Here is a 16,094-nt window from a genome sequence, read left to right as displayed (position 1 = left end):
GTGATTGATTGTGTAGATGTAACACCACATTTTTTTTGAAAATCAAGCATTTCTTTAAAAAAAAAGAGTATATTAAAATTCAAGCATATTCCTTCCTAAGTTTGTACACGGAACTGTTAAAATTTAGCATTTTTCAAACTTTCAACACTTTGTGTGAACCCTGTCTAGGGATATGTTTTCATTTCTTTTACTGATCTGTCAGTAGTGCACTACTTTAGTCTTCTTAGTTTGGTTTAACACTCTATACTTGGTTGATTCACATAAAAAGTGTGCTCCACCACACAAAACAAAAGGACAAAGGCACAAAGAATTGTCACAGAGGGGTCAGAGGAAGCTGTGCAGTTTAAAAACTGATCACGACCAATTTTAGACACTTCATTTCACTTTCACTTACATATGGCGATGTGGTCCTGTAGAAAGTTACAGAAATCTTTCAGACGCTGTCACAGGTATTACAAATTCGTGGAATTTTGCACCATATTGTAAAAATGTACAAACTTCACTCTTCATGTCAATGCTGTCACCCCATAAAGTCACCAAATACAGATAATAGATTAGACCTTACAAAAGTAGGAGGAGGTGTGGAATTATATTTATATGAAATGATAAAACAACAAATGATTCTTTACATGCATCCAAGGTCAACAATGTTGGTGATTAGAACAGTAATCAGAGGCCCTAAGTGAAAAATCAACAGGTAAGTGAACAAATCGTTTTCAAGCATTTTAACACAAAAGGTGTGAACACAACCTGACTGCAACGAGCAAAACTCGATCAAGAGGAATGTATTAACAGTGTACCCTGCTCAGAGCCACACCACCAACAAACCTGGAAAAACCCTCAAGGCCAGTGCCCATGATCTTGAGAGTTGGCATGTTATGTTCACATCCTTACTTAAAGTCAAGCTTTTGTCCAGCAGATTCATTGTCCCACACCTCCCAGTAGGTCCATACATGCATTTCAATTTCTTCTTTCAAGTTTTGAATATACCTCTTTAAGAGTGTCTAATGGATACGGAAAGAGAAGTTGCTGAATGACTGAAGATTAGCGACTGTTCTTTGCCTACTCTTTCTTCTTTTTCTTCTTTGTCTTGCATTCTGGGGAACTGTTCCAGTAGTACAGAACCTGCAGAGCGATGATGCAGTTACAGGCAGAGGATATGACATAGGTGAGGGCCATCAATGAGTCTCCAGTTTCCTGTAAGAATACGATATAGCTCAATAATATATCTGTGTGACATGTGAACATAAGCTCATAAAATAAATAACTTTTCCAGGTTTCCACCTGAAACTGAACCATGGTGGACTTTCTTAGGGGTTAAATACAGTCTGAATGTGCTTTCAACCAGGGATGGGCAGTTAACCGAATAAATATTTAGTTTACTAGTTTAGACAGAAACTGACATTATGAATCTCTGACTGAACTATGTTGTTGGTTGTTGTACAAAAGTCCAGTCTAAGTCAGATATATAAACTGACAAACATTTTGGATAAATGTGAGCTGTGTGCAGTTGCAGATGAGGGGAAAAAATGCAAAAAAAAGTTCCCATGTCCATTGTGTGGTCACCCTTTGTCTTAAGTCAATATGAGAACAAAGACAAACAGAACAAAACAATGCTGAATGTCAATGCTGTTGCAAATGGTTGCAGCATCAAGAGGAAACAATAGCAATTTGTTTCATCACCTGAATCAAAAGTGTAGCATGTATGTATGCATGTATGTAATGACATGACAGAAGTCATACATGTGCTATTCACATCTAATAATAATGCAAGCCTATTTTACTTCTATTTTCTATCCGAGTGAGTAAATGTCTACAGCAGCTATTTAAGTACTTAGTGTTTAATAATATTATGTTTTGTCAATTGTTCTGTTACTTGGTTGTGGACATCTTCTCTGCTCTGTGGTGCAAGGTCCACACTACACCAAAATTATGTTCAAGTTGAGTGTGTGGGAGGGTTCTTATATTTGTTGTGCTATATGTATACATATAGTGGGTGAAGAGTAGCACTGATCATATCTAAAATGTCATCAATCACATGCACACTTACCTGGAGTGAAGTGAAGATACGGGCAAGTGATCCAGCAAACAGGAGGAAGACAGAGACAGCAGACAGCTGACCAGTGTGCCCATTATGGAAGTTAGAGGCTGCCTGGATCAGCTGAGATAACGCACACTGTCAGTCTCTCCTGTGTTTTGTGTGTTTGCACATGAATAAGTAACTTGTCTTTATGTTAGAAAAGCTGTTTTCTTTCTTTTTATATTTACTTTTTTCCTTGTTGGTGAATATGCAACATGGAAAGTCATGCTGCAGTAGTTCCTATTGCTATTTGTACAGTAACCATGGAAACAGACAACAATCACAGGATTCACAAAAATACTGATGAAAATGTTTGAACGTGATCACAAGATCTCAGGTTACAGGGATCCTCTGTTATGTATGTTTCTAAGCAGATGAGAATTGAATTTATCACTGTCACTATAGAAAGTGAGTTCTGCTGATCACAGGAGTGTGTTCACGATGTCTCTGTGTTCTTTCTCAAAAAATTAATGCATTCTTAAAGAATGTCTCAGCAGCTATAAAAACAAGAACAAAGTGGAGACAAGTCAACCGCTCATTGGTTAACAGCATAAAATGATTTTTTATTTTAAAATGCAAGAATTCTATTATTATTTATGTATTAGACTTGAGTTGTCTTCGCCTACCCTGCCGATGATGATGGCTGGCATGTTTGAGGCCTGCATGTAGGTAACCACTGACACAGGAGTGACTGGAGACAGCAGGAGGACCAGCAGGCCAAAATACACAACCAGAAACAGGAAACCTGGGAGAGAAGAAACACTGGTGCTGAACTGAGGGCCAGTGTCAGACTGAGCAGCAAAACCCACGGAAGCCAAAGTAAAAGCAACATACTTTATCATTCAGCAAATATCAACTGCATACATGATGCCATAGGTCATAGGATCTGAATCAGAATGACTGGTGCTAGGCTAGTGATGACAGTTATAACATGACACGGTCATGACATGGTAAGATGATGGACCTTTGATAAATACTTAAGCAATGAACTTGTCTATTTCTACTCTTTCATGAGTACCCTCCTGCAAATTTGCATTTCGCTTTATTTATTGGCTTTAATGAAGTGTAGCTACACTTTGGAACATTCACCTTAAGGTGGTCATGTTCAGTCAGTGAATCCCGAGTTAGCACGTGTTTGTATCCATCACCATTTTCTATTTGTTTCACATGTAGTGTGAGAAAGAGGCTGCAGAGACTTAAATCAAGGGATTTGTTGCCCACAGATCTTAAGAATCCAAGTATTTTACCAACTTGGAACTAAATCCATTTTGGACCTGACTATCAGAAACCACTAACTTTTAATTTAAGAAGGACTAAATAAAATGTTTTTTTAAATTACATCTAAATGTAATTTCTATTTAAGTTTACTTTTCAGAATGCATTGTAATCGTGTCTTGTATTGTCATCTTAGATAATACAGGTCATTATCTATGCCACAACCCTTCAGTAACCAAATAAGAGGGATCAAATATTGGGATCAGCATTGGTCTTACGTAGTGAGCTAATTCTGACCATGAGTGATTCTTGAGTGTGCATGCAGTCTTACCTCTGCTGGTTCTTCCTCCATAGTGCTGTATGAGGAAGCCTATGGTAACTGTCTGCAGCATGAGGAACAGAGCCTCGCCCCAGGCACTGAGGTAACATTCTGTGTTACTCAATTTGTTACTCAAAATATGAATACATAAGGTGGAGAACTTCATCTAAATCAACATGCAGTGTAGTTATACAGTGATTACAACAGTAGAATTGTAGAGTGCTCCATGTACATTTCGACTTCAGAGCTGATTTGAATATGGCCCAACCTGAACGGGAACTTGTTGGTGATACTGTAGGCCATTGTTCCTGTGATGGCCAGCAACTCCAGCAGCACAGACTTGAAACTCAGCCCCTCAGCACTTTTTGCTCCCATCAGCTTTAAGATCTGAGGCAGCTTTACTGTGAAGAAGGATGGAGGAGAGTCAGTGGAGGTTATCTAACAAACAACAAAACAAAAAACACATTTTTTTCAACAGTCCACCCATCCAACAAAATTATCTACAAGTTTGCACTGTAAAATAAAATCAAACAAACAAAAGACAGAAAAGGAAACCATATTATGTATCTGACCATATATTTGATGTCAGCTAGTATTACAGTATTAGCATCTGAGAGTTTTGGATATCTAGTGCTATGGACATATTTTGTTTTTTGTGTTGGGTCACATGTACCTGGCAGTATAGGCAGGAAAAGCCCAAACTTCAGAAATAAGTTATCAGAAAAGACATGTTTCTGTCACATTGTAATGAACTAACACCAACGGTGTTTAATGATTAGATTTTTTTCACTCAATAGAGAAGAAGGCTTGTGACCGAATGGCTGCCAGTTTGATGACCATGTAAATGTAAGGATCTGTGTAAGTGTGCTCAGGCAAAAGAGAGCTGGGCTCTCAGTGAAACCTCCCCAAAATAAATAACGGTTACATTTATTTTTCAATGGCTGGACCTTTAATTTATTTTCCAGTAACATTACTGCATCATCACTTTTAGACAGCTGTTGGAATATCCTCAGAAAAATACCTCACCATAAACACAACTTTAAAGCTGCTGATGATTAGCATGAAACAACGTGATGAAAGTGAGACTAAATCTTACATACTTTAATATCTTACTTTAATTTTCATCAGCTAAACCTAGATTAAAACAAAAACAAAAAAAGAATTACTTTATTAATTCCCAAGGCTGAAAATAAATAGTTTCATTTCAATATACAGTTGCACACACATGCCAGGCCTGAAATACAGACATGCACACACAGGACCTATAGACGAGATGGGGCTGCCACATAGCAGTTAAAGGTTCAGTGCCTTGCTCAAGGGCACCTTAGCAGTGCCGAGGAGGTAAACTAGCACCTATCCCGCACAGCTACCAATCCACAGACTGAGTTACTGCTGCCACAGTGGCAAAAATTTGATTAGAATTATTATAAATGTTAGACTACAACTAAATCGGATGAAAGCAGTTACATAGAGAAGAGGAGGTGAGGTGTTTTACCCATCACTGATCCCAGGATGATGCCAATCCCCAGTCCTTTGCTCAGTACAATCTTCAGACATGGTACTGGAACAAAATATAAAAAGCATTGATTGGCTGGCTGTTACTGATAACATCAAAGTATGCACAAACATCCACATCAAATCAGTCATCAGTCAGAGAATCTAAAGCAACACAAGGTCAGAAAATCAATGCGTGAGTCTGAAAGTGAGAGTGTTAGTCTGTGTTTCAATACTTTTTTGACTTCCCTACTCTGTATGTGTCACTAAACTACAGTGTGTTGTGTGTCCATAGTAATGAAGGAACATGTAACCCAGTGCAAGAATGGAACAATGGTACTCCATGGTAGAGAGATATAAGATATGACAGACTTTGAAATACAGAATACATGTTAGTGGGATAAGTTGTTGGTTTAGCTCTTTTCAGGGAGTTTGTTGATCATAAGAAAAATACTTAATATTTTGTGGCTTCTTTACTGTATGTCATAGTGATTCATAACTCATAAATTCACCCCCCTGAACTCAGTTAAACATATTTTCCATATGGCTGCAATAGATGACCCCTACTTTGTGCTACTGTGATTACATCACCGGTTCAAGTGCATACAAACAAACTCATGAAAACGCTTTACTTCTGCACTGTGAGCATGGGTCTGTTTGCAACAGGTCTGGGCAATCACATTTTATTTTCAATTCTGATTTTGGCTTCCAATGATTATGAAAACAAGATAATCGAGATGAAATGATTATTGTGGTGCATTCTGTTTTGCAATGATGCTCTCATGTTGCGCTATAAATCCAGCTCATCCCTTTCTTGTACAACGGTGCACTTTCACCCCTCCCTATAAGCCCAAACTCACTCACAGCCAAGCTTTGACATATCTCAATGTGCTCTGCAAAAAAGCCCCTTGGACCATAAAAGTCTGCTACATTGAAGTACAAACTATTGGGACACATGATTTGTATACCCAGGAGACTGTAAATTTCCTTGGTATATACTGGTTTCCTTTTCTTTAGATACCTACCTTTTGTAATCTCTATATATGCATAATATTCAAATGGATTTTGTTCCTACCAAAGGTGTGGTATGCACATGTGTTTGTAATTTAGTGTATATTATGGCTATTTAGCCTGATGCTTTTATGGGGTACATGATATGTGTATAGGCCTATGTGCGTTTTCCTTTGTAAATATTTTGTATGCAGTTTTTGTGTATTTGTATAAATGTAACCTAAATATAATAATCTGTGTATATGGTGTATCTGAAATATATCTGACTGACGTCGGTTTGCATCGTATGTGGTTCGTCACATATGCTAACAAGATGCATTATGGGTATTTAAGATGGCGACTCCCTATTATTTATTAAGTCTGAGAAAGACCTTTGTGCTTAAAACGTTACACAGCATTAAAATCCTTCTGAAGGGAGCTTTTTGGTGTGTTGATATCTGTGCTTCAACTGCTAGACATTTCTTTGATCCAGCACCCATCCTATTGGTCATGATAGACGTGTCTTTTCTAACGTTTATTATTTCACAAAGTCGTGCACCAAGGGAGATTTAGACTTGAAATATTACCCCTCATGTTTTCCTAGATTAACATTGCTGGGTGTAATTGATCTATGGGAAATGGAAACGAGGTTCCTATTTCAACCAATATTTCCCTTAGCCTTGACTAAACCAGTGAACATAATCCATGCAGGCATAAACGTTTCCAAACAAACACATTAGGCAAACAACGGGGAGACAGGTTGCTTAATCGCTCTCTTAGGGAACTATACACTTTAAATTAACAATGGAATCCACACAAAATAAATGCAGCTAGTTTATGATCAGCATACATTGAGTAATGCATCTTCCAAGTCGTCGAGCTACCGTATTTAACTAAAACGAGACACTTACCGTCCAAAAAGTTGAACTTGAGAAAGAACTCGTCGTAACATAATTCGGGCATAAAATATGTCAACAAAAGCCCCCTAAAAGGATCCATGAAAGACGACCCTTTATCCAAGATTGTTTTCTCCGCCATTGTGGACATTTGATGTGACGTTGCCTTTGAATGTGTAACAGATATAGAGTCCCACCAGTTCGCATGATAATACAAAGGTTCCGCTGGTTGAACAACCACAATTCAATCAGCAGGTAGAATTATTATCATTTTCTAGGGCGCGAGTAACGAGTGGTTTTACTGTTCAGTCACATTTAGAGGGACTAATGATGCTTGAAAACGTGTGAAATTTGACTGCTCTACAGTACCATGTCTTCTGCCGTAATTACTGTTGCTCCACTAAAGGTTAAAAAGAAGTTGAGTGACAAAATCTCCCCATGGTTAAACAATAACAGTGTTAATGAGAAGAAGCAAATCTGTCAAGCAGCAGAAAGAAATTGAGGAAAACTGGGCTCAGAGTTCAATGTAGCATCTACAAAGAATCCATGACTCTCTATAGCACAGCAATACATCTGGCAAGACAGGATTACTTTTCCAAGATTGTTATAGAGAATGTTGGGAACATTATTCTCCACTATTGACCAGCTACCTGCCCACAGTCCTCTACTTCTAATTGTCAAGAACTTGCATTGTTCTTCACTAACAAGAACACTAACAATAAACTAACCTCAATCAGAGGCAGTCAATCAGAGCTCAGTAAACCCTGTAATTCACCTTTATAACATTAGCTGAACTCAGCAAGACTGTCACTGCGTCTAACTTGTCCACGTCCTGTGTTGACCCTGTACCTAGCGTATTCTTAAAGCAGGTGTTTGACAGTGTTTCAAGTCATGTTCTAAAGATAATAAATATATTTCTGCAAACAGGCATCTTCCCTGATGTGTTTAAAACAGCTGTTGTAGAACCATTACTAAAGAAACCCAACCCAGACAGTAATGCACTCACTAACCCACTAACACAAGTTTGACTACGACCACCGTTCATCAGACACGGTAACATGCGGCGCGTCAATTAGGTTATCCCCGTGCAGAACCTCAGTAGCTTAAAGCGTTGGCTTGGCCTCCTCAATAGCTAAAGTACGACCATTCTTAAATAAAAAAGATGCTGAAAAACTGATCCATGCCTTTATTTCAAGCCGACTCGATTACTGTAACGCTTTATTTACTGGCCTCTCAAAAAACATCACTGAGAGACTTCAGCTGATTCAAAAATCAGCAGCTTGGCTATTAACCAGAACCAAGAGGAGAGAGCACATCAGTCCAGTTTCAGCTGCTCTGCACTGGCTTCCTGTATCATTCAGAATTGATTTTCAGGTCCTCCTCCTTGTATACAAAGCCCTTACTGAACTAGGACCAGGACTAGCTATGACTTCCTGATACAGGTCTGAAACATTTGTGCTTTGCCTCATGCTTATGCACTGCTGCACTTCTTTTAATATGTTGTATGTTACGAGATTTTATGCATTCTTTGTAATCTATTTTTACCAATTTTTTAAATATTTTATTGTGTGGTTTAAGGCATTGTCTTTATTTTTATTTTCATCATTATCAAGTAGATATATGCACGTGATTTATTTTTTGTAAAGCACTTTGACGTTCAATCCCTGTATATAAGGTGCTATACAAATTAAGTTTATTATTATTATTATTATTATTATTATTATGTGAGTCATTAAGGTCACATGAGTCCTGGTGTGAATGTGTGTTGAGTTGCCTAGGGACGGCTCTCAAGACAGCATTGTAAGTGGCCATACAGTATATCAAGCCATATTAATCATAATCATACACACTGAACAACATGTTCAAAGGATTCCTGGTCAGATGGAGATAGAAAGCTTGATAGATTCAAGTCCAGTCGGACGTCAGCAACCTCCCAGCCCACTGATGTCTATACTATGCACAAACAAGAGCAGTAATCGACTGACGTCATCAGGTCACAGTATCTACAATCCTTTACTTTCAAACCTACTGAAATCCATTAAACTACAAGCTGATGATTGACATAATATTATATGGTCAGTCTGTTACAATTACAGTAGGAAAGAAATCAAAGCTGAACAAAGAGGAACTGTAATTATTACACAAATGTGGTCACACACAGAGAGAGCTGAATTTTCTCAATGTCTTATGTCAAAAAAGCCAAAAGAATGCCATATGTTGTCAAAGTGCACTTACATTAATTTTTGCATATGATTGGTTGCTCTGTAAGTGACAACGTGATGTTTAGAGATAGTGACTGCAAAAATGTACATCAGGATTGTTTCAAAATACTGTCAAAAATTCAGTTTTTGAGACAGGAAACTAAAATGATACATTATGAGCTCAATTTTTCACAATACAAAAATCTGCATGGAAAGTTTGTGGACAGTATGAAGATACAGTATTGCAAGTTTGGTGTCAATTGAGCAAAAAATGTCAGGTAGGGAAGTTTAACATAGGATAAGAGCTATGTGCAAAGTTTATTTTCTTGCAAGGGAAGGCAGATTTCCTGGTATGAAGAACAAGAACACGAATAAAAATGAAGGATGTTGGCAAATACAAGAGGGTGCAGTAGCAGAGATGCCCATCTCCTAACCAAATAATGCTCCAGGCAGCGATTAATTTTTTGGTTGATGGCTTTCATGTTTTTCGAGTGATCTAGCTCATTTATAATAAAGATGTGTATCTCAGTCCCACAGTGCTGTACACCCATTTTGGTGCTGATTCAGTAAAAATCCAAAAAGTAGATGTCCGTTGTTTTTCAGTTTATGCTAATTAGCAAAAGCCCAAAAGCCCTTTTGTACAGCACATTGAGCTGGACTTTCCGACCTTAATTCCAGCGCCACCATCTGGTCAGTTGAACATGGAAGTGCCAAAAACTGCAGTTCCTTGAATGGCCACTTGAGGGTGGTTCCAAAAGCAAGTCAGTCTCCACAGACCCCCGTATTAAAATGCACAACTTTTTTGAGTCTGGTACCAAAAACATTTTTTGTCTCTATAGCTAATTTCCCAATTCAGGACAACTGTACAGGGGGTAAATCTTTATATAATTCACTTGTTTAAATAATATCATGATTTACAATCATGCATAATTATGAGCATAACTGTTTTGAGTGACAGCTAGCTGCTAGGTTTCAGCAACCAGGCTTCATTCGGCCCACATCGGCTGCACTCATGCTCCACCTCTTTGCCCATTTTAAGATTAGTCGGGTGTCAAGCAATGACAGTCTGAGCCACTGTTACTGTGCTTCACAATGGCTTGTCAGAAACCTGTGAGTGACATCACAGAGATTACGTCCATGTTTTTCCTGTGCATTAGTCTCATATTTCTTGGCAAGCATTTTTACATCATTTCCATTTGTAGGGCCAAGTTTCATATTTCTAGCCCATTCCAGTTGCACACACACACACACACCTCTTTATGATGTTTCTCAGCTCCACTGAGCACTGTTGAAACTTGTCATTGCATTTTTCCAGCTTTGATTTGTCTTTATTTCTTGTAACATCTCTGAATTCTTTTTACCAGTTTTTTTAATCATAATTGTACCATACCATACCATAATGCATGTGAAATCACCATAGCAATACTTATATATATGAGAAAAGAAAATAGGGGAAAAGAAAATAGGGGAAATTCCTGATTTCAGCACAGGGTTAATTGCACTGTTTAGTGGAGGATCAGACTCTTGCTTGTAACCAAGCTGCCTGGTTCTTTGGTGCTCCCTTCTGGTACAACCTTCTTACTGCCACACTTGGCACAATGGCAATGCCACAAATGCATGTGAAATACTTTTTACATAATCTATGTATCTCTTCTGAAATCTGAGATCTAGAATTTAGTGTTCTTCAAAAATAAGTAAACCAGTGTTTACTACCTTTATTGGTGTGCATGCTATTTTCTGCTCTGTCAATCTGAACAATACAAATTAGAAGTATATGTTCACATTTCTAAAATTTGAATTATAGATACAATTTAGCATATTGCTTATTACCTGATCATAATTAAAGGCTTAATACATTTTTGACTATACATTTGAGGTAAATTTAAAATATACCATAGGTTATGGTTAACAGAGAATTCCTTTTTTGGTCCATCTGATCTTTTTGAGAATAATCAAAAGTAAAAATATTGCTAGCCATAATCTCCAGTAATAGACACTGTTTGGATAAATGCAATAAATTATTATTCCTTATTCCTTTAAAGATCCCTGTTGAGTTTTTGATCTCTTGTAGCACTATGGATGTCTGTGGATGGATAAATATGAATGACTCTGCCTCTCTGTCCCTCCCTCCAGCCACATTCCCACTGTTAGGCCAATACTTGAATGAGGACTCAGATGCAGAGATTGCAAATAACACAGGTTTATTGTACTTCGACCCAGAGACCTCTTCGCAGAGTGTAACAGAATGGCTATGAAATTACGACTAGAAATATAAATCATGAGAAAACAACAAAGAAACAAAAACGCTCCCGAAGGAGGAAGAAAACAAACGGCTATGAAAGAAGTAAGACACTATGTGTGTGTGTGTGTGTGTGTGTGTGTGTGTGTATAAATAAAAATTCTCTTTACACCTGCCACTAAATCAAATACTCTGGTATCTTGCAGAGTGCAATTAAGTCCATCAAATCATTTAATTCAGACCAAATGAAATCAGAGTCAGAATCAGAATACTTCATTCCCACAGGGGAGTTGCAGTTGCTTCCCATTGTAGAACAGTAACAAAGTAGAAAATGGAAATAAGAAGTATCTTGAGAATGTAAAAATATGCAACAAATATGTAAACTATACAAAAAATATAAATCAACCATAAATAAAGATATGAAATATGTAAATGTAAATATGCAAACTATGTGCATTGTGCTACAATAAATACTATAACAACAATAATAATGTACAGTAATAGTATATAGTCATATAAAGTAATAATAGTATAAATATGCAGCATAAATAATATATGTATACACCAGTGTTTCACCATTGAATTTTTGCCCAGCCAAGTTGAATTAGCGCACATGTTGATGAAATTATCATAATTATGAGGTAATGCAGTGAGTAACTACGAACAGGGGTGAAATAAAAGTCCAGATTGACTCAGAGTGACTGACACTCTGAGGGAGGAGTTAAAGAGTTTGATGGCCAATGGCAGGAATGACATCCTGTGGCGTTCTGTGGTGCATCTTGGGGGCTTGGGTTTCTCACTGGATGGACTCCTCTGCTTGACCAGCAAGTCATGAGTGGGTGGGAAAAATTGTTCTGAATGATACTTAACTTGGACAGCATCCTCCTCCCTGACACTGCCTCCCGACAATCCAGCACCACCCCCACAACATCACTGGCCTTGCAAATCAGTTTGTCGAGTCTGTTGGTGTCTGCAAACCTAACCCAGCACACAATAGCAAACAGGAGAGCCTGGCCAACGCAAACTCATAAAACATCCTCAGCATTGACCAGCAGATGATGAAGGACCTCAGCCTTCTCAGGAAGCACAGATGGCTCTAGCCCTTCTTGTAGAGGGCTTCAGTATCCTTAGCCCAGTCCAGTGTATTGTCAGTGTACACTCCCAGGTAGTTGTAGTCCTCCACAATTTCCAGACTGACCCCCCTCGATGGAAAGATGGGTCACCAGTGCCTTGGCCCTCCTCGGGTCCACAACCAGCTTCTCCGTCTTTGCCACGTTGAGTTGCAGGTGGCTCTACCATGTGACAACGTTCCCTACTACAGCCCTGTGCGCAGCCCCCTTGCTGATACAGCCAACTATAGCAGAGTCATCAGAGAATTTCTGAGGATGGCAGGACTCTGACTCTGTCTCAGTGTTGCAGACACACATACTGGTCTGCCAGTCAGGTAGTCAACAATCCAGGACACAAGGGGGCATCCACCTGCATTGCTGTCAGCCTCTCACCCAACAGAGTTGGCTGGGTGGAACTGAAAGCACTAGAGAAGTTAAAAAAAAACAAAAAACATGATCCTCACAGTGCTTTCTATGCCTGGTTGAGTGAGTGAATTGAATACGGTCAAAACTGCATCCCACGACATGTATATGTTGAAAGAAAGAATTATTAAAAGGGCACACAGTAGATATTTCTCTACAATATTTAAGGTGAACACAACTGTAGCTATGGTTGAAGATGCACAGGCCACATCCTCACTGATCTTTATGGGAATGTGCAGGATTAACAACCTAAATTAGGATTTTACAATCTACAATTACACAAAGACACATACATTTGTGGTTAGAAGGCTCATTGTGATTTTATTAGACTAACTAAAGACAGCAAATACAAAATACAATTCAGATATCACAGAGGGATTTTCCAATAGTAATAGTTAAGAAACAAAAAATAACAAAATCACAGATGTTTTGACCACGGTCAAAATGTTCTCTGGAATATTGAACCGAACAGCTGCTTGCATAGCCAGTGATCGCACATTGCCAGCAAAACAAAGTTTTACTTCAATTAAGTGGACTCTCCGCTGCAGCCCTGTCACTGTCTGAACTCAAAGAAAGTCTGGATGCACTGGATGGACTGAAACACACGTTAATCGTTACTGTTGTGATCTCAAGTAAAATGTTTTTGTCTGGGCAGAGACAGGTTTATGATAGTGTTACTGTAGGCTTCATTGTTGTCCTGACTAGCCAGCACAGTTTTATGGCTCTATCCTTAGAATCCACAGTATAACTCAAAACAAAAGGAAAAATGTTTTTAATGGTTGTCATGTCTTTAACCTCCACTAAGTGAAAATTGAAGTCTGCTGGGTGAGGAGGAACCAGGGAGTGAGCCCAAAATGCAGACCCAAGAGGTGGAGCTGTTGCAGTTTTACAAATTTATTTAGATTCAGTCCAAATAGGCCTATAAATCCAACAAGGCAGCATAAGTCCAAAATGAGAAATACAGTAAGGTCTAGTACAAAACAAAGCAAACGTCCAAAATCACAGGGAGCACAGGGAAACACACACAGAGGCAGAAAAGCTTGACATGAACAGTACAAAGACAATCTGGCAAAGACTGATGGAAAAACACTGGCCTAAGTACACTGGGGAGGGAGACATCTAATGTAATGAAAGTCCAATACAACCACAGAATGCTAATGATGTTGCCCCGAGAGTAACAGAGTGGCATTTCTTTGCCAGTTAGACCTGTCAACCCTCCCTTACCATAAATCTCCCATATTTTTTACTTTTCTTAAAAAAAGGGTGGCTGTAATATTGACTGGAGGCAAATCTCCCAATTTGATGTGTTTGTGCTGCAATGCAGCAAATGGCAGTATGTAGAACAATAGCCATAACATCAAGTGCTGGGGAGTCATTCAGTCTAATGGCACACACCAATGAAAGAAGAAGAGGAACAAGAACAATGAAGTGAGAGGGATGGAGTACCTGCCAAAAGACTAAAAGTTGGTGTAAGGATCTCACCAAATGGAAGGAGGCTTACAAAGGGTAAGCCTCATTGAAGTGAAGTCATGCATGCACTTTAGTTCACTTTAGGTCATATTCCTTAAATGGTGTTGCTATTGTGTGGTATAGAGTATACTAGTGTGGTAAGTTACCATGACTTGAGCCTTCCTGTTTTTGAACCACAGTCTGTACTTTGGCACTATCTAATATCCTGTTATTTCAAGATTGTCATGTCCTTACTGCTCCCAGAACACTTCCAAGAATTGGCAATATGTATTGCATAACCAAACTCACACAGTAGAGTTTAACAATTAACCTGTGGTCTATACTGATACACACAATGACAAAAAGAGTTTGGAGTAAGTTATTCAGACGCTATATTGTCCTAAACACAATTTTAAGGTACTGGTGTTTTCTTTGAATCTTTCTATTTCACTGCATACTTTTACATCACTAAGTTTCAGAGGGGGTCCTTTTATTCTACACATCCAACTAAAAAACAAACTGTGTCTTTGCCATTGATTTTGAAAGTTACTGTTGGAAGTAAACAGGAAATAAACAACGGCCTCCTGTGCCACATGCAACACATGCAATCCTCCCTGTTTTTTGTTTCATTTGTAGAAAAGACAGTTGCTGTTGTTTCTCAATAACAGTCATGTGACTATACGTTCTAATGAGCGCTTCAACCATTCTTAAATGCCATCCTTACAAGCTGTCAACACATTTTTAAAAAGTCAAGTCAGATGTTGACTTTCCCAGTTTGTTTTACTCTACTTTCAATGACGTACATATGTCTGGTGTATACATTCTTCTTTACTTGGAAAGAAACATTTTTGACATGAGCAAAGATGCATTGAGGAGGGTTGTAGAGTGTGAGGATCTGTGTCCCCTGCATCCCGGGACACAGGGAGCCACAGATTTTTTTGATAAAATAATCTTATGCAAGTTGTGGCAACAAGAGACAAGGTGAGTTGGTCTTAATTAATGTCAAGTGGAGCCTAACAATAGTTAACCTAGAGGATGAGCTACTCCATCAATCATGGCTTTAGTAATTTGTAAGTCAAAAGACATCTTAGTTTAATGACAATGCTTGAAAATGTATAAGGTGTATTGAAACATAATGTATAGTAGTATCAGGCAAACCAATAAAAATCACAACTGACTGTGGATGTATAATGACAAGCAAAAAAAGATTAGCAGAGCTTTATAGTTGTGTTTAGGGCCTTTAAAATCCCAGTAAATACATTGTTTTTAGGGGCTGGTGGGTTACACAGTTATACAAACGTTAAGAATAAATCAATATTAGCAAATTACGTCAGACAAGCACCATTTTTCACTGCCCATTTTTCAGTGGCACTGGGTCAGGCTAAACATCCCACCACTGACATTTGTGAATGTTAGTAATATACAAATTTCAATGGAATGTAGGACTACAGAAAAATCAGAAAAAGAAATAGATTATGGACCATTAAGTAGTAGACTGTCAATGATTAACACGTGAACTTACAGCTAATGGAAGTGTGGAACAGAAGTGGAAAACACAACCTCACATTGGTATTTTTTCTCTCCGATCATGAACACTCCAATACAGCAGGTGGCAGTATACAACTATTACCGTGGTTTGTTTAAGCGGCTGTCATGTGCTTTTCTGCCTTCTACTTCAG

The 16,094-nt window shown here is 38.4% G+C and overlaps 1 protein-coding gene across 1 annotated transcript; it reads right to left on the bottom strand.

Moving 5' to 3' along the window:
- Positions 1-324: 324 nt before the first annotated feature.
- Positions 325-7,155, bottom strand: mpdu1b (mannose-P-dolichol utilization defect 1b). Its single transcript, XM_041964929.1, has 7 exons — positions 7,010-7,155; positions 5,110-5,175; positions 3,883-4,015; positions 3,627-3,712; positions 2,707-2,825; positions 2,051-2,161; positions 325-1,197 (listed from the first exon to the last, which is right to left on the bottom strand). Exons 1-7 carry the CDS (start codon positions 7,143-7,145, stop codon positions 1,063-1,065), a joined length of 786 nt encoding a protein of 261 aa, XP_041820863.1. The 5' UTR covers positions 7,146-7,155; the 3' UTR covers positions 325-1,062.
- Positions 7,156-16,094: the final 8,939 nt, after the last annotated feature.

The sequence above is a fragment of the Chelmon rostratus genome, chromosome 23, assembly GCF_017976325.1.
Source record: "Chelmon rostratus isolate fCheRos1 chromosome 23, fCheRos1.pri, whole genome shotgun sequence".
NCBI classification, from domain to species: domain Eukaryota; kingdom Metazoa; phylum Chordata; class Actinopteri; order Chaetodontiformes; family Chaetodontidae; genus Chelmon; species Chelmon rostratus.
Note: the sequence above shows the minus strand (reverse complement) of the source record. Positions and strands in the feature narration are given on the sequence as shown.

What these genes read in the sequence shown, in the direction of transcription:
- mpdu1b (XM_041964929.1), bottom strand. Translation starts at nt 7,145, where the DNA reads ATGTCCACAATGGCGGAGAAAACAATCTTGGATAAAGGGTCGTCTTTC. An exon ending in CATCCTGGGATCAGTGATGG is followed by an intron (nt 4,016 to 5,109) that starts GTAAAACACCTC and finishes CCTTCTTCACAG; the next exon opens with TAAAGCTGCCTCAGATCTTA. An exon ending in ACCAACAAGTTCCCGTTCAG is followed by an intron (nt 3,713 to 3,882) that starts GTTGGGCCATAT and finishes ATGTTACCTCAG; the next exon opens with TGCCTGGGGCGAGGCTCTGT.